Raw genomic sequence first — 19,967 nt, 5'->3', positions numbered from 1 at the left:
TTTCAAGCATCACGCTTCATGCACAATAGGTGCAGCAATATCAAAAGAAAGTTAACTGGGAATATAGTTTTTGTGTGTGCAAGATGCACAGGTGCAATAAACATCAAAAATGTACAGAAAACAGATTCTATCACATGCCAGAGGAAAAAAACTAGAAGTAGTTGATCGCTTCAGTTACCTAGGTCACCAAGTCAGTAGTGGTGGGTGGATGCTCTGAGAGCGTAGCTGTTAGAATAAGAATAGCCTGGGCAAAGTTCAGAGACCTCTTACTCTGCTGGTAACAAAAGGCTTCTCGCTCAGAGTGAAAAGTAGACTGTATGATGCCTGTGTGCGAACAGCCATGCGACACAGCAGTGAAACATGGGCCATGACTACTGAGAACATGCGTAGGCTTGAAAGAAATGAAGCTAGTATGATCGCTGGATGTGTAATGTCAGTGCGCATACGCAACAGAATGTAAGCACCCTGAGAGAAAAGTTGGACATAAGAAGCATCAGATGTGGTGTGCAAGAGAAACGATTGCACTGGTATGGTCATGTGATGCGTATGAATGAAGACAGCTGTGTGAAGAAGTGTCACACCCAAACAGTGGATGGAACTTGGGGAAGAAGTAGACCCAGAAATGGGATGAGGTGGTGAAGCACGACCTTCAAACATTGGGCCTCACAGATGCAATGACAAGCGACCGAGACTTTTGGCGATATGCCATGCTTGAGAAGACCTGGCAAGCAGAGTGAGATTGTAGTTGTGGCTGATGCCAGTGTCACATAACTGGGCCCATTTAAAAGCACCCTTCAATCGTTCGGTAATATGGTGTGTTTGTGAAAACCTGTTGAACTGAGTGAAATTGTAGTTGTGGCTGATGCCAGTGCCACCTGACTGGCACCTGTACCGGTGGCACATAAAAAGCAGCATTTGAGCGTGGCCAATGCCAGTGCTGCCTGACTGGCTCTCATGCTAGTGACACATAAAAATCACCCACTACACTCACAGAGTGGTTGGCATTAAGAAGGGCATCCAGCTGTAGAACCCTTGCCAAATCAGATTGGAGCCTTTGTGCAGCCTCCCAGCTTGCTAGTTCTCAGTCAATCAATCCAACCCATGCCAGCATGGAAAGTGGACGTTAAACAGCAACATTGATAATGATGATGGAATACACATTTGCAGAGAAGTGTAGAGGGTCAGCTATAGAGGTTAAGTGTGTAGAAAGCAGGGTGTTTAATTACTTCTAAGGTGTAGTTATGAACATATCTCAGCCAATAATTCATGAATTGGCAACCAAAGTCCTGTTGATGTCACATGACCACTTATTTCAGTCACGACTTTCACTTTTGCAACCAGTATATTGACAATCACTGACATCTGCTCAGGCAGTTAAATGAAACTAGTGCTCATGGTCTAGTTACCTACTTCCACCCTACCACCACATACATGTATATGTGTGTGTGTGTGTGGGTGGGTGGGGGTCAGGTTCTTGACAAACCAAGTCAGTAAGCCTCAATTTATGCCAGTGGGAGAAGCATAAATGCAACACATTCCTCATAATTCCTTCCTTAAAAAACACTGCAATGCTTAAGTAAGAATCAGTTACAGGGATTGTCAGTGGCCTCAATAACAATCTTTTCTACTCAAGGTACAAGGCCTGAAATTTTTGGGGGGCGGGGGTCAGTTGATTAGATTGACCCAGTACGCAACTGGTACTTAATTTATCGACCCCGAAAGGATGAAGGGCAAAGTTGACCTCGGCAGAAATTGAACTCAGAACGTAGACAGATGACATACTGCTAAGCATTTTTGTCTGGCATGCTAACAACTCTGCCAGCTCACCAACTTCATAATAATAATAATAATAATGTTAAGAAGTTAGACGAGATGCTTCAGACTACTTGAATGACTTGCATTTCTCAGCTGAAATTCCTCCATGGTCTACTTAATCCTTCATTGTACCAGAGCAGTATAAGTACAAGTCATATACTAGGCATGATGCAATCATTCATACACATTCATGATTTTGTGGTCACAGAATGAAAATCAAAAGGAGCAGGAGGGGGGGGGGGGTTGAGCATGGGTCACAGACAGGCGTCACTGACAACATACTTCTGGACTCTGTGGTACTCTATGGTACTCTACGGAGTTAACTCAGAAGGAAATCAATACTGAAATAGAAAATGTTTACTTTTAGTCCATCTCCATTATCCACAACACGCTGCTTGGTGCATCAATAATTAATGAAAATGTTTAATAATAAAAGACAGATGGAAACTATAAATGGTCATACTTCTAAGAGTAACATCAAGGAGGTGAGTAAAATGGGAATCAAAGCCAGATTATGGAATCAGTTGATCAATATAGACAATAAGAATACATCAAAGCAGATGAAAGAGTAATTACTGTGTCGATTACACTGAGTATGTCTTTTAAATAAAACACGCCCAAATCCAAATTGCCAATAAAAATGACACTGCGGTTGAGGAATTTGTGGAAATGGAAGAGAAGTAGGCGACAGACTTTAGGGCCCCTAGTTTGGCACTTTATATTCCTTCTTGCAGACATTAATTTACTTTCTGTTCCATCAGGGTTGTTCAATAAATATTAGTGTATGTTTGTAATATTCTTCCATAACTTTACAAAATTTGGCAAGCGTCTAAAAGCTTTTATTGTGTATTTCTTACAGAGAACCACTGAGGGGGTTTTATGTAATCTAGCTGTGTATGAAATGCTCAGTCCTCCATAAGAACTGAACTCAGGCTAATAAATTACTCAACAAATGCTACAGTAGTGATTTGTTGGTATTTGGTGAGAAGCTACCAATAGTTAGATGGCCTGAATCATTTGAGAATTAAGTGTGTTTAATGGACACCCAGTTCTGTGTAGGTAGCATGACATACATTCTTAAACGTTCAGATAGCTAAGCCAATAGAGGACTATTGATTATGTGACAGCCACGGCTTTCCAGAGGGTATCAATGATGTGTATAACTGGGAAAATATATCAGGATATCAATGGTGATATAACTGAGACTATAGACCAGGGTACCAATGATGTTTATAATTGAGAAATAAGCAGATTGAAAACTCAGCTCAATAAAAGTGTACCACAACTCGGCACTTAGCACTAAGTAGAAATAAAAAAGAAGAGATTATCTTCAAATGATGTGTGCAGTCATAACAACAGATTAATTTTAATTTTCATGCCATTATCAATGCTAACAGCAGAGAGCTACAGCTTTATTCATGTGTCTGTAACAAAAGGACAAACAACATAACTGCTCCGCCAATCCAGTCTTGCTATAGTGTTTCTGATTCTATTTCCATATGTCGCCGACAGACTTTGGTAATTCAATCTATGAGGAATAACATGTGGCTACTATTAGAGTTACAGCTCAATATTTTCATACAACACTCCGCAGGATGGTGGATGTTATAGAGAAGGTAGTGATATGCTCACCCAGGGAATTCAATCCAATAAAACTGTTTACCTTACTTTGGTAAAGGCATAACTCTACAACTCCCCATTTCCACTCCACAAGTTTTAGGGTCCACACAAATAGTAGTTATTAGGAAAGATCAAAGGAAACAGTGATTTCATTTTCCTGCAATCAAGACTTATGTGAATAGTAATTGAATGAAACAGACACAGGCACTGGCTGTGTGGTAAGACGTTTGCTTCCCAATCACATGCCTTCAGGTTCTGTCCCACTGCATGGCACTTTGAACAGGTGTCTTCTACTACAACCCCAGGCTGACCAAAGGCCTTGAGAGTAGATTTCATAGCTGGAAACTAAAAGAAGCCCGTTGCATATAATACATGTGTCTTCATGTTTGTGTCTGTTTCCTCTCACTCCTTGACAACTGATGTTGGTTTGTTTACATTCCTATAACTTAGCGGTTCAGTAAAAGATGTTGATAGACTTAAAAAATAAGTACTGGGAGCTGCAGTCCAATGACTGAAACAAGTGAAAGGACATACAGCATACATAGATCATCATCATCATCATCATCGTTTAATGTCCGCTTTCCATGCTGGCATGAGTTGGACAGTTTGACTGAGGGCTGGCGAGCCAGAAGGCTGCACCAGGCTCTAATCTGATCTGACAAAGTTTCTACAGCTGGATGCCCTTCCTTACGCCAACCACTCCTAGAGTAAAGTAGGTGCTTTTTACATGTCACTGGCACGAGGGCCAGTCAGATATTCAAACTCCTTAATAAGCACTAAGATATGTGTGAGAGAATGATTGAGAGAAAGAGAGAGAGAGAGAGAGAGAGAGAGAGAGAAGGAAAGAGAAAGAGACATAGGGTACTGAAGATGATATTGTAAATCAGATTTGGTGTGCAAGAGAGATGAGAGCATTGGTACAGACGTGCTTGGATGATAACAGATGCGTAAAGAAGTGTCAGTTTTACAGTTACTGCCCATCTTTCACCAAAGAACTGCTTCATAGATTCATCTAGAAGATATTTTACCAAAACTCTGTGACCAGTGCCAACCTACTACAGAATATTCTCAGTGAACCTGAGGTTTACTTTGGGATTTCTTATTTAAAATGTTTCAACTTCACCAATGTTCCCATTTTAAGTTTTCATACCTGATTAAATAATCCCTATTAATTATGAAGGCCTAATGTTCGCACAAAAAAAGGTGGCAAACTAGCAGAACTGTTAGCCCCATTGGACCAAAAGCTGGAAGAAAGTAGCATTTCTTCCAGCTCTTTTACCCTTTCAGTTCAATTCCCACCAAGGTCAACTTTCTATATTTAAGAGATGAGGAATTATGTACATTATTTACATTCAACTGATATTTGTCCTCATCTTGTTTGTTAACACAACGTTTCGGTTGATATACCCTCCAGCCTTCTTCAGGTGTTTTGAGGAAATTTCGAATCTGGGTTCTCATTCCTAAGGTATTTTTAAATGTTATTATTATCATTATTATTATTATTGTTATTGTTCAGGTCACTGCTTGGAATCGAACTTGGAATCTTGGGGCTAGTATAGTAGCCTGCGTTCTTTACCGCTATGCCATATGTCCATGGGCCCATGGGCATATAAGCCCGTGGCATACGGCGTAGTGGTTAAGAGTGTGGGCTACTCGAGTGTTGGGAGGTTTAATATTCTTTTAATTCTTTTATTTGTTTCAGACATTTGACTGCGGCCATGCTGGAGCACCATCTTTAGCTGAACAAATCTTGGCACCAGCACCAGTTCAGTTTTTCCATTAGTTACAAGGTCAACACCTGTTCCATGCCATCTCCTTTGAAGTAAAAGATTATACATTCTAAGCACTCGAAAACTGTGTTAAAACTGAATACAAGCAAGCATTCCTAAGAAGCATCTGGGAATATCGTGTGCATTAATTAACTTGAAACTAATTAAGACAAGAGACATAAAATAAAAAAAATAATGGTTTCAGACATGTATATGAGGTGTGAAATAGAGAAACTATGAACTTGTGTATCATAGATATCTTTCTCCAAAGTAAAATAGCAGGTTGTGGACTAGACTTTCCTTCACTGTTCAGAGCAGACTCAAACTGTTTTAAAGATATCTACCATATCTGTGTATGTTGTATGTCTCCTGGCAGGAGTTGGACAGAATTACAATACAGCATCTTCCATATTATCTATGGAGCTAACTATTCTTCAATCTAACCCAATTAATTAAATCCAAAACTTTCTACATTTACTTGGTGGGTATATATTCTCTACAGGCATAGGTTTTATCCAGTTTAAATGTCCATATCAATCCACTCCACTCTCTTTTATCATCATCATCATCATCATCATCATCATCATCATCATCATCAACCATCTGCTGAACAGTTTGACAGGTTGGCAAGGCTGGAGAGCTGCAGCAGGCTCCAACTGTCTCTTTCAGTATGGTTCTACGGTTGGATGCCCTTACTAACATCAACCACTTTACAGTGTACTGGGTGCTCTTTACATGGCCCCAGCATTGGTGCTTGTTATATAGCACCAGAATGACTGCACGAGTATACTGCAATAAATAACTTTGATGATCAATCATTTTTTCAAACCATTCAAACATTCTCACATTGCTCTCTAAGTGAAAAAGTTAGTGAGTTCTTGGCCTTTGCTCTAGCCAGCAGATAGAGGAAAATTATCTGCTCTTTCTGGTCCCAGAAAAGGCAGTGGAGCAATCTTCCCAAATGATTCCGCTGATATTTAAATGGGCCCTTCCAAAATACAAAAATAATTGTTCGATAAAACTCCACAAGTTAGAAATGTTTAAACAAAAGCAGGCAGAACAATTTTGTGGCTCCATACCTCGGACAGGCTTGACCGATGACACTTCCATGTCTGTAGAGTTTATCTTAAATTGGTAATGCCCTCCTATAGCATTGCCGTGCTATGGATTTCTCAAACAGGTTTATAGACCCCAGACTGAAAACCCTCCAGAATAGCCCAGTCAACTGATCTTCACTCACTACAAAGGGTTCCCTGAAAATGCCACCCTTCTTGCCTGTCTTCAGTCTTCTATAGAATACACATTCTACAGAGGACTGAAGAGAGGCAAGAAGGGTGACAAACATGGCAGTTCCATCAGTTGCACTGCCTGACTGGCTGGCAGAGTGCTGCCTGATAAATTTCCAGATATCAGGTGTCCAGGACTGCAGTTCTGTCAAAAAGACAAGCTATGATAAAAACATGGCTGAAAAGGGGATCACACCTGTACACAGTCAAGGAATGTCTGTAGATGCTGCAGCCTCAAAGCATGTTTGCATATCACAACCACAGTATACTGAGTCCCCCTCCAAACAGAGGATGTTCAAAGCAAATGGACAACCTGACCATGTCCCCGTGCCTATCCACTTTGAGGTCCCAAGGAACTTAATTGCTGTGTCGGTCCCCACCCCACTACCTACTGTGTTGGCTGGTCATATGGACTCGCTTCTTCAGGTGCCAAAATACAAGCTCACATTAGCTGTCCAGGTTAATCATTACTCCTGTCACCACTTCGTATTCCTTTGGAATGGTGCCAACCATTTTGATTTCCATGATGTTTGATACATAATAATGATGTCTTACACTGGCACCAGACCAGAAATTTCTAGGGGCAAGGCACAGTGGGATTAACTCTCAGAATACTTAAACAGGTATAGCCTAATCATGATGGTGATGATTCGTGACCATTGTTCAGGCTGTGTATGAAGATGTTCAACCTGAGCCAACTCTACTAAGTAATAATAATCATCATCATTGCTTAACGTCCGCTTTCCATGCTGGTATGGGTTGGACGGTTTGACTGAGGGCTGGCTAGCCAGAAGGCTGCACCATGCTCCAATCTGATCTGGCAAGGTTTCTACACTTGGATGCCCTTCCTAACGCCAACCACTCCTAGAGTGTAGTGGGTGCTTTTTACGTGCCACTGGCAGAAACTCCAATTAAGGTCAATCAAGAAACTCCACAGATCCAGGATTATTCTAACCACTAAAGGTATGAGCCCTCTCTTCTGCTTTCCAATCCACAGGTTCACTCTAACCATTTTTGAAACAGTCACCCATCTTCACACAAATTCACTGGGAGGTAGCACTCTCCTTTCAAAGTGGAACTCATCCTTTCAGCCTCGTCCACCATAGAACTTCGTTTGCTATAGCCACTAGTCAGAGGAAGACTGCCTGCCCTGCTCAGTTAATGGTGAATGGTGGGGAGATACTCATGATAGATTCAGCTGATGGTCAGATTTGTCCCACACATGACAAAAGCTGTTTGACATAACACCACAAGTCAACAATACTCAGACGCTGCATAAGTGCATGCAAAACGGTTTCGTCACTCTGCGTGCATCTCAGATAGTCCTGCTAAACAACACTTTTGTGCCTATAGAATTTATCTCAAATTGGCAGTGTCCTCAGTAGCACTGTCAGGCCAGAGATTTCTGGAAGTTAATAATAACAATGATTTCAAATGTTGGCACTAGGCCAGCATTTTTGAGAGGAGGGGCCAAGTTCATGAAAGGATGAAAGGCAAAGTTGCCCTTGGTAGGTTTTGAACTCAAAGTGTAAAGAACTGCAACAAATACCACAAGTATTTTGTCCAACACTAATGATTCTACCACTCCACCACCCTCAGGATAATGATTATAAATAACAGGCAGTGGGTGAGGTGGCAAAATTGGTAGTGTTAGACAAAAATATCCTACATAGCTTTCTTTTGTTTTTGCTTTGAGTTCAAATCCCATCAAAGTTGATATTGTCTTTTATTCTTCTGGGGTTGACAAAACAATGTAGCAGAATTGAGTTTAAGAAAGTTTGTGGAGTATCAATAAAGTTTAGTTGAAAGGGTAACGTTCCTGACTTTTGTCCTTCAAGTCAAAAAGGGATGAAGAAGTTGTATGTGCCGTTAACCTTCGACTCTTCATTTATTACTCTTCTATTCAAGGGCAAGAGTCCAGAACAATAGCCTCTCTGTTTCTATTAACAAACTCATGACATTATTCCATAAACTGTCCATTAGATTTATCATCAATCACATCGGCCGTCACCATTCTCATTCTGGGCATTACATTAACAGATTAAATTTTCTCCCAAAATTCCAAGACTTGGAATTCTGTGTCAGAAATCATTCTTCAACTTTTTCTCTCCTCCAACCAGAGTTCATAAAATACAGTACCATTTATGCACTGGAGTTGGTTTAAGTGATTATCCCACCCCATTTCCTGACTTTGTAATAGAAATTATTATTATTAATTAATAATTTATAATAGAAATTATCATTATTAACTAAGGTGGCAAGCTTGCAGACTCATTAGCATGTCAGGCATTTTGTCGGTCCTTGCATTTGAGCTCAAGTTCCACTGAGGTTGTTTTATCCTTTCATCCTTCTGGGATCAATAAAAAAGTACCAGTTGATCATGGGGGTCGATGTAATTACTCCTTTCCCCAAAACCGCTGGCCTCGTACCAAAATTTGAAAACATTATTATTATTATTATTATTATTATTATACAGGATCACATCAGAGACAAAATCTTCACTTATCAATGAAGTTAATCATACAATATTCAGAATGAGAAGAAAAAAGTTCAAAGGGAAAATCTCAAGATATATTACAAGCCATATTCAAAGGTAGGACTTACAACAGAAAAGTATGAACACACACACAGAGGGGGGGGGGGGGGTATAAGAGCAATAGGTTGGCTTTCATCAACATCACAAACTGCAAAACTAATTATTGAACAGTAGCAGACTTATGATCATCCAGTCCCCCCCCCCGTCAGGTCTGGTGTATCTAGGACTACATCAGCCAGTATATTCTTCTTCATAATAAGACTGTAAGATGCGATCTGAGGGTGATTCAGCTGCTCTTTCTGGAAAACTAATAAATCACTGAAGAGTAAAAGGGGAACAAAAAAAACGAAGACCAGTTAGTGAAGTAGTAGTGAATATATAAATATATTAATAACTGTGGAATCTGACACCGAAATACTATACTGGAGGGAGGAGGGGGAGGGAGGAGGATAAGGAGGGAGTGAAGACTTTAAATAAATAAATAAAAGTATGTTGCTGCCAACCTCGAAACATGGAAATGGTAAGATCATTATTAGAGGGATTGTGGCCCATTCCAATTGCCAATAATATCTGAGTAATCGAGCGAGATACTAAGGTACGAAAACAATGTTTGTTTACATGAATATTTTCCTAAGATGGATGCTGATGCAATCAGCTTTGATCCAACACCGGGTAACCGAAACCCCTACGCCATCTCTCCGGGTTTCCTTCGCGTTTCCATCAACCAACAAGACCTACATAGATAGTTACAAGACCACACGGAACCTCTGTACGGTCGATTGACCCGTTAGAAATAGCAACTAAATCCCCCTCCCATCACACCCTACTGTTTTAAATGAGAAAAGGGTATATAGTGTTCATTATAAGGATAGGATGGTCATGGCTGGAGCGCCTTTCACCATAGGTCAATTCGATTACGGCTGACATATAAACAAGGAAGGACCCATCACAATGTATTCCGAGAGAAGCGTGGTCTCGGCTGGATTGCCCTTGATCATGTTTACTCAATCAGGCCAGACCTAGGGCTAAACAGCAGTAGCAATAACAACGCAGCTATTTCAGAAATCAAATGATTGCACTTACATAAACACGTCCACAACCACACGCATACAGACACTCACTAACACACACACACGGCTACAGTTTCTCTATTTATCTCTGTTTTTCTCCTGCTGACCTAAAACATCAGCCACACAGGCAGCAGTAGATTTTCTTGGAACGTCACAAGAACAAAAAACCAAATAAATAAATAATAAAAGTGATGAAAATAGGAGGCATAAAACATCTAGATAGCATTTGACTAATCAATCATAACGAAGTAACAACGACGATATATACATTATATATATATACATACATACATATATAGTGAGAGAGAGAGAGAGAGAGAGAGGCGACTGAGTACAGATCACACGGACAGAAATATGTAGACGGAATCAGAAGGATTACCAAATACACAAACACAATTCTAGACACATAATAATGATAATATAGGACATCATATACACAAACGTGCGCGCGCGCGTGTGTGTGTGTGTGTGTGTGTACACACACACAGTTTCTAAAATAATAAATCACTGAGGTTAAGTATTCGATAGTATATACACACACACACACACACACACAGGTGTGTGTGTGTGTATGTGTATTTTTATACACACAGACTATATATATATTATATATATACATGAATACAAATAGAGAGTGTAGGTGGGAGTGTGCACACCCACACTGTGTAGAAAAAGCAGAAATAGGCGCGCACAGACACACGGAGACTGGTTCTCATGATAATGAAATATGGAACACAGAGAGAGAAGTAGGAGAGAGGGAGGGAGAGATGTAATGTCGTAAAGACTGAAACAGGAGGGAGGGGAAGGGGGGAGAGACACATAAATGAATGGAGCTCAGTCAGCAAAAGCTAAGGTTTACACACATATTATATATATATATATATATGTATATATATGTATATATATATATATATATATATATATATATATATATATATATATATATATAACTTTAGATACAAAGGCATGGAAAGGGACGCGTACACATCTATTCATCTACACGAAACTCTAGATCTTTGAGTTACTCCTTTAACAATTTCGTCTAATATAAAATTATGCATCTCTCTCTCTCTCCCTTATATATATATATATATATATATATATATATATATATATATATATATATATATGTGTATGTATGTATATATATCCCATTTATATGAGGCGGCGACGCACGCCCTCTCCCATCGTCTTTTCATCTAAAGAGTGTATTCAGAAGTATTTAATCACGAGGGGAGTTCACCATTAGTTGATTTAACAGTCTATAATACATAACACACCGATAAGCTCTTTTATACATATACATATATATGTATATATATATATACATATATAAGCTTAATCAACCACAGTGCATGTGTGCGCGCGTTGTGTGTGTGTGTGTGTGTGTATGTCTGTTCGTCCTTACAGTTTACCGCCCGAAACACTTTTTTCCAGCTCAATCGTTAAACACTGAATGATACGAAAGTGGATCGTTTGTTTTGTTTAAAATCCGTAAAACAAGATAAGGAGAACGGAGTCCTGACATTTCGGGCAGACGAAATTTTCTACATATTTTATTGAATTTCAGACAAACAACTTTATATAAACTGGGTTACAGTGAATAGTGGGTCGTCTGTGAGATCGGGGAGAGGAGAGAGGAGAGAAGGAACTAACGTTTCGGGGTTATGCTCCTCACATAGAACAAACCTCACTTTTTGAGGCGATCCTACACGAGTACTCTTCTACCTATCAAACCCTTCCATTCCACGCTGATCCAATCCAAACGGGTGCCGTCGTACCCAGAGCTCCATTTCTCTCTCCATCCCCCATTCTAATCTAAAAACTTGCCTCTTATATCCTCTCCTCTGTTTATATCTACACATTAATTCAGACCCAAGTGATCCACTTCTCTCTACCCACGGGGATGCAGACCACAAGGGTACTCTCATGACAATTATCAACGAAGATTTTCAGTCCAGATTCGTGACTGTTACAAATATTAATACATTCAGTCACTACCATTGGAATGTGTGTGTGTGTATGAGAGAGAGAGAGAGAGAGTGTGTGTGTGTGTGTGTGAGTGTATCTGGCGATTAACTCGACATCAGTATCCAGTTTCGACTCATTTTATCGATCTCTACTTGAAAAAGTAGCCAACGCTCCCTCAAATGATTCCTTACAAACTTTAAAATAAAAAAAAAGGCATATTTGATAAAATGTTGTCCTAGATATACTATCTGAATCAAATGAAGACGGAGTGGTCACGTTGAAAACATGTGTGATGATAGGTTGTGCAGGACGAGAGGTGACCTGTGGCTAAACAACAAACGAAAGTCGATCACGGAAATGCAAGTCTGAATCATTCCCCATCACTCTTTGACTCACTAAGCTTTAAGCATCGAATTCGGCGCTCTCTTGTCTGAGCCAATAATTATGATTCCAGTTACATAAGCCAGCAATTTATATAACAACAACAACAATAATAATAATAATAATAATAATAATAATAATAATCGTGGCAACAGTTTCGTAATTGCTCAATTAAGCATGAAATTTAATTAATTGTTGGTTCTTAATAAAGTTATTTATGTTGCACTGAGATGTTAAACCCGTCAATTCATCCCCCCCCCGCTCTACTCCCCTCTCTTCCAACAAAACGGAAAAATAATAAACACATGGAACAAGCAGAAGAAATATTTTTTAAAAAGACACTTCTCAATTATCATTATCATCACATGAAAGATAGAAGTTTAAATGGATCGCAATGATGACGTCCGTCATCATCAATCAATGAACAGAACAACAACAACAACAAGTAGAGAAAATAAATAAATAAATGTAGTCAGTCGTTGAACAATTTAAAATAGATTTGTTTAGAGATGACGGTTGTCAAAAGCCTATACAAAAAGAGAGAGAGATAAACAGATATATTGTTATATATATATATATATATATATATATATATACATAGACAAATAGAAACAGAGGTAAACATACACAATGATAGAGTGATCGATACATACATACATACCTACATATATATATATATATATATATATAATCTGGGGAATATAGAAGCAGACAAACAGATAAATAGAGAGGCGACTGGAGAAAGAGTGATAGGTAGAGAGAGAGAGAGAAATAAGGAAAATAAAACCAAACAAAAACAAGAGAATGTATAAGAATGTTTGTTTTTGTTTTTACCAATTCCTTGTGTTCTTTAACCGCCTGAGAGGTGCCAACGGGGGTCTTTGAAGACTGGTGAGGTTGCTTTATTGTGATTCTTAAGGGCGGTCGTTGATCTGAAGTAGTAATATCCAAAGAGGTGACACTACCGTCGCCGCAGGTACTGGACACCTTACTAGCAGGTGCTTTACTACTACAACTACTAGTGGTAGTGGTAGTAGTAGTAGTAGTAGTAGTAGTGGTAGCAGCAGCAGTAGTTGTGGTGGTAGTGGTGGTATTAGTGGTACTGTTGTTGTTGTTGTTTGTATTTGTTGGTTGCCAAACGTGGGATCGTTTCGTCTGGACGCTTTTCCTTTTGGCAAAGATCTTTAACTTCAGTTGCCCCTGATCGAAGTTCGTCTCTTGAATCCGAAATTCTTTCGTTTCGTGCTGACAATCTCCGTAATCGTCGTCGTCGTCGTCATCATCATCATCATCGTCGTCGTTTGTGTTCTTGTCTTTGTTATTGTTGTTGTGGCGGTGGTGGCTGGTTTTGATGCTGCTGCTGTTGTTGTTGTTGTTGTCGTCGTAGTTAGATTCGGCACCGCCACTAGAGGTACAGTTCTCCGATGTGGAAGAAGAACAAGACGATGAAGAAGATGAAGAAGGTGATGATGATGATGGCGAAGATGAGGAATCAGTCTCGTCGCTGCTATTTTCGGCTTCAGGATTATATCCGTGGGTCAGTTTCTTGTCGTACGCTGAATTCGATCTATCCAACTCACTCATTGCTTGGTACACGCACCAACTCCAGTTGTTCCTGGAAGTTAGTTCGTGCGACCGAACTTACTTGGTTCTCTTCTCACAACAATGTGAAACAGAACCAAGGAACAATAAAGATAATATTAATAACAGATAAATAGTTATATGATATATAATAACGATATATATATGTATATATGTGTGTATATATAAGTGGAAACTCCAAAGAGAAGTCTGGATGAGCTTGTTTCTTTTTTCGAATTCACTTTTGATCGCTTGATCTATAATATTACAATAAACGTCACCGTTGATTGATTTCGTTGAGCGCAACTCATTGCACTTTTGTCAAAAGTATGACATATATAATTAATTAACATCCACAACAGATATGGAAAATATTCAATTATCGATCGGAGATAATAATAATAAAAATGATGATTATCACTGCATAAGCTTTCGTCTTGTTTTTTTTTTGGTTTTTGTTTCTACAAATACGATTTACATTACTAATTAGGGCAAATTAATGAGACAGTAATAATCCAAGTTTATCAAACAAATCCATGTGCATCGTTCGTTGTTTACAATAGTGATTATATATATGTGTTAGTAAAAGGGATGTTGTAGAAGAGAGAAGATAGGAACAGTTGGGATGAGAACTTGTTACAGCAGCAGTTAAAAAGGATGAAACCCGGAGAAAATACCAGTTGATTTCGAGGTATCTTGAATGGTGAAGAGTGTTTACAAAAAGCAGAGCACAAGTGTTGTGATTTATATGAATATAAGAGAAATGGCAGCAGATTTGGTTTGGAAAGATTTTGGCTGCGAGAAGAAACAACAGCGACGAGGAATAATAATCAGCGATCGGTGATGAAAGGTGAAGTCAACAACAAGCTTCCTTAATAATAAACTGTATGTGCGTGTGTATATATATATATGTATACATAAATATGTGTGTATATATAGCTATGTGTGTGTATTTATGTGTGTGTGTGTGTGTGTGTATGATGTTGGTAGAATATAATTGCAGACGGTTCCGATGACAGAATACGAATGATAAATAAATGCAATATCGTTAGAGATACAAGGTAGAAAATGGTGTTGGGTAAAGTAGGGTTTGAGATACTTTGAAAGAGAGAGAATATAGGCAGAAATTGCTGAGTTTTTTTTTTTCTTCTTCTTCTTCTTCTTCTAAGAAGCGTGGTCACGTAGGTGACCGCCAAAACTACTCTTTTGAGAAGACATGAAGCGACTATGATAGAAACAATACATGTCATCCAGTTGAAACATCATCTGCTCGATAGCCTACCTTATCTTCTTTCAATTGGATAGGTGGAAAGAGTGAAAAGATCGGGCAAAGGCTTCACCCAAACAATCCGTATCAACCATTCTAGGATTCCTTAACAATATGGCGGTTAGCAGCGGAGCTCGACAGTTACGTAAATCTAATTTCCGAACCGATAATTAATTTTTTTAAACCACTTTCACGCTCGATTTGCCCTTACGATCATTAGATTAATCACAAAGAATATGACGTTTCGTTTCCAGTCAAATCCATTCGCTGTGGATCTAATGAATCAGTTTAATACTTGAAAAGATTGTCGGATTAGGAAATTCTACTCCTTTCGGATTTACTCGTGTTGTTGTGGTAAAGATATAAATAAATAACATCTCGCGAGATTTATTTTCAGGTCATTAAATAATCCTCTGTCTCTATCTTTATCTCTTTTAATAATCAATTCAATTTTAGAAATAATATCGACAAAATCGAAAACAGAAATATTTTTCCCTCAAAAAATAGCTTCCAGCCTATTTTCCCAGAATTCTGTCGGCCTTCCTTAAAGATGGCTTTCTCCGTGTAATTTGATAAGAGACACGGAAAGAGTAAATTATTGAAAGTTGTCGGTTGTCTACCTTATATCGTGGGACTCGGCTATCAATTTATAACGGCAGCACTCAGGTAAGTCAAACACTGGCAATTATACGGCATTTCTATTACTACAATTGCTAATATTTACTTCACTTCCACTCACATGTATACATTCATACATGTGTGTGTATGTATATACATATACATATATATATATACATACACACACACACACACACATATCGAATTTGAATTATTTATATATGTATATAAAATTAATTATATATTTAGGCTTTATATTGCTTGCAAGTATTCGGATTCTTCCGATCTCAATTAATTTTCCTCTTTAGAACGTGTCCTGTTGATATTTATTATTTAAAATTTTACCTTAATTAATTTCCCTCATAATTTATACATTCACAAATAAACTTTCCAGTTTCTAAAACACGTTTTTTTTTTTTGGAGGGAGGGTTAAGGTGATTTCTTAATTTGATCTCGACCCCTTGTTGTTTGTTTTATATGAAAACTTTTATATAAAAGAAAGCATTCGATCCTTGTGTTTTCGTTTATCAAGTGTCTACGTTTTTCTTTCTTTCTAACTACCGTGTTAACCTTTTTAATTAAGTTGACATTGAAAACAAAAACGTGTCCTAATGGGGCTGGGAAATAAGTTCAAAACTACATCTCTCATTTGACATTGAAGTCCTTTTTTTATGTCCTTAGAGTTTGGTGGATCAAATTGAAAAACGATTGTGTTTATAATGTCCAGGTTGATTTGTATCACTTTTTAATTATCTGTATCACCTGTCCTCAAAATTCCCTTTTATCTCTAGTTCAATTACTATTCTTTGTCTCACTTGCACACCAAACTTTTAAAGGTTAATGTCTATATTAGTGGGTAGATCTAGTGATACTTGAACGCGCTTCGCATGTGTCGTAATGTCCTTGAGAGGCGGAAAAAAAAAAAAATAAATAAGGAAATGCAAAAGTTCGATCTCTTCGATGGGCTGTGATTATTAACAATGTTTCAAAATAGTCCAACCGAGGAAACTATATATATATATATATATATATATATATATATATAACAATATCCAAACTTTTAAACCTGGTTAACACAAATGTGTCCTGGACCAGAGAATTAAAAATAACTTTTAGATTACTTTTGATCATGTCGAAAATTTACGATGTTAAGGGATTCGTTATTCCTTGGTAGTCGAACACGTGTTGTTTATTTTGATTACAAAATGACGAGAGAACAACATTATAAAATACATGTAACAAAATTTTAACCCTGATAGTCATTTCACAGAGATACTGTCTAGAACGAAATGGCATGGATGTACGTGATCGTCTGACCCGTTAGAAATAGCAGCCAAATTTCCCTCAAATTCCATACCATGATCTTGAGAAAGAGAAGTATATATTGGATAATGTAGTCGTAGATACACTATGTAGGGGAAAAACAAGTGAGATGATCATGGCTGGAATGTGTTTGATCGTCGGCATGCGATTAAACAACAACGGAATGACAACAGGCTCTTGGAATCAGCTAGAAATAAGCACCCTAACCTCATCTTGCTCTTTCTCCTTTCGCTTTTGGAGACTATGTAAGGGAAGGGAGAGAGAAGGATGGGACAAACTACTGACTTTCTTGGTCACAAGTTCAATCTTACATTGTGTTTTCGTTGCACCTGTTTGCCTGACTGACAACAAACAACTTCTTTCTTTCTCCGCTTCACATTTGAAGGAGTAGTTTTCGAGACTGGCTCTCGTCTGTCTGGATCTTTTCTATTTTCTCTCAAACAAAAAAACAAGAACAAGTAATGGGAATAATCAAGTGGATCTGGTTTCATAATCGCTGCTCACTGGTAATGGGTGATTAGCTGTCTGTCGATGAGTCATTAGCTGCCTGTTAATGGGTGATTAGTGGGTGGGGTTGCCAGTGGGGGTTGGCTATCTTTTAATGGGTGATTAGCAGTTTGCTAATGGGTGGATTAACTCTTTCTTAATGGATGATTAGCTATTCTGGCAGTGAGTGATTAGCTGTCTGTCAGTGGGTGATTAGGTCCACTGTTAAGGAGTGATTAACTGTCTGTTGGTGGATGGATTACCTTTGTTGTTGGGTAGATAGATAGCTGTCTGTCAGTATGTGATTAGCTAGCTGTCATTGGGTGATTAACTGTCTGTTGCTGGAGGATTGGCTGTCTGGCAATGAGAAGATTAGTTCTCAGTTAATGAGTGATTTGCTCTCTGTTGATGGGCGATTATCGGTCTGTTAATAGTAGATTAGTTGTTTGTGGATGACTGGTTACCTGTTAGTGGGTAGATTAGCCCCTGTCGATGGGTGATTGGCTTGTCTCAGTGAAGATTAGCTGAGTGGATTTGTGGGTAATTAGCTGTCTGTTGGTGAGTGGATCAGCAGAACTGTCTGTGGGTGATTGACTACCTGTTTGTGAATGGATGATTGGTTGTTTGTTGGTAAGGGATTAGCTGATTGTGTGTGGGTTATCAGCTGTCTGTCAGTAAATGGATTAGCTGTGTTGGTGGATGATAAGCTATCTTTAAAAAGTGATTAGTTGTCTGTTAATGAATGATTATCATGTTGTTAATGAATGATTAACTGTCTGTTGGTGGGGGATTAGCTATTTCACTTAATGAGTGAATTAGTTTTCTGAATGAATATCTGTCTGTTGAAGGCTGATTAGCTGTTTGTTAAAAGGAGATTAGTTGTTTGTGGGTGATTGGCTTTTTGTTAGTGGCACATTAATCTTCTGTCAGTGGGTGTTCAGCTGTCTCAGTGAGTGGACTAGCTGTGTTGGTGGGTGATTGGCTATCTGTTAATAGGTGATTATCTGTGTATTAGTAAGTGATTAGTTCACTGTTAAAGAGGATCAGATAACTTTCAGTCAGTGGGTTATTAGCTATCTCTTGGTGGCTGAATTAGCTCTGTCATTGGGTGGATTAGCTGTTTGTTAGGGGCTGTTATTTGGGGCCTTCAGTTAGGGGCCGGATGACCTGCCCTTCTGCTATAAGGTAAAGATATTGCTAAAATCAACAACTAAAAGCAATATATTTCAACATTCTGATGAGTGCTAGATGACCTCTCTAAATAATATATATGTACAGCATTTCATACAGAGTACTGGGGTGAAGATCACAAGGGTAGATTAGGGCTAAGAGTGGGTGAGTGGGGTAAAAATTAAATGGAAAGGTATCTGGTTGAACAACAAAATGTGTGATCAAAACAACAAGCATCACTGACCTTATTAATTGATAGTAGACCTATGTATTATCACTGATTTTTTTTTCATGGTCAACTTTTTCCCATTGCTGGCAATATTGTAGGAAATATTCCCACTTAGAGACAAAACAGCAGTTTATTGATAACTGTTTCACGTTTAATGTACGAGTTGTTTGGTGATGGCATATAATAAAGGCTTTCATCACAGGCCTCTAGCACTTTGCTTATTTTGGTGTTCAATGTCAAAACTAAATTTATTTTTACCTTAGTTTAGGATGGATAGTATTCCATGGCCTTTTCCAGGGATCTCTGAAGATGATATGAGAAAAGAAAGGATTTCTCTGTAGACTGGCCACCAGGCTTCAATGTTTACAACAGAGTGGACTCAACTAAAGCAGATTAAACCACATATTAAGTTTATCTCCCAACAACCGGAATTTAGTTCACCCACCATACTTTCATATTGTTTCTCTCTTCCAAATTTCACACTTGTGGCTCTGGTCAATCCAAGGTCTTGGTGAAATCTACTTTCCTGAGGTGTCCAGTTGAGGGACTGCACCTGAGAATACACAATTGCAAAGCAAAATTGTTGATCACCAATTATAAAACTGCTTTTACAAAGCACCAATCAATATTATGAAACATATCTACAAACTAACAAGGAAATCTTTCTGTGGTTGCTGAACTTTCTAGAAATAGCAGCTAAATGTCTCTTATAGTGTAGCTCTAAGTACAGCCTAAGAAGGACAAGATGGCAAAGAGTGGAAAACTGTTGATCAGTGGTCTTCTCAATTATACTTGACCTGTCTCATCTTGTATGAGGAATACTGAATGTCTTCATGCACTACCTG

The 19,967-nt window shown here is 38.5% G+C and overlaps 2 protein-coding genes across 7 annotated transcripts in view; one reads left to right on the top strand and one right to left on the bottom strand.

Annotated features, from left to right (window-relative positions):
- Window positions 1-15,415, bottom strand: part of LOC106884485 (uncharacterized) — a 99,434-nt gene extending 84,019 nt beyond the window's left edge. For 4 of the 6 annotated variants that reach the window (XM_014935894.3, XM_014935895.3, XM_014935896.3 and 1 more), the window contains exon 1: window positions 13,283-15,415. In XM_014935894.3, coding sequence (XP_014791380.2) covers window positions 13,283-14,032 — 750 coding nt within the window. In that variant the 5' untranslated portion in view covers window positions 14,033-15,415. The remainder of the gene's footprint in view (window positions 1-13,282) is intronic. The other 2 variants (XM_089361251.1, XM_089361252.1) reach the window with 1 other exon arrangement.
- Window positions 15,416-15,680: 265 nt separating this feature from the next.
- LOC106884486 (small ribosomal subunit protein mS29) overlaps window positions 15,681-19,967 on the top strand; it is a 44,286-nt gene continuing 39,999 nt past the window's right edge. The window contains exon 1 of the mRNA XM_014935897.3: window positions 15,681-15,962. The gene's annotated coding sequence lies outside the window, so the exon portion shown is untranslated. The remainder of the gene's footprint in view (window positions 15,963-19,967) is intronic.

The sequence above is a fragment of the Octopus bimaculoides genome, chromosome 12 (assembly GCF_046866305.1).
Source record: "Octopus bimaculoides isolate indiv1 chromosome 12, ASM4686630v1, whole genome shotgun sequence".
Taxonomy (NCBI): Eukaryota; Metazoa; Mollusca; class Cephalopoda; order Octopoda; family Octopodidae; genus Octopus; species Octopus bimaculoides.
This window is presented reverse-complemented; position numbering and strand designations above follow the sequence as displayed.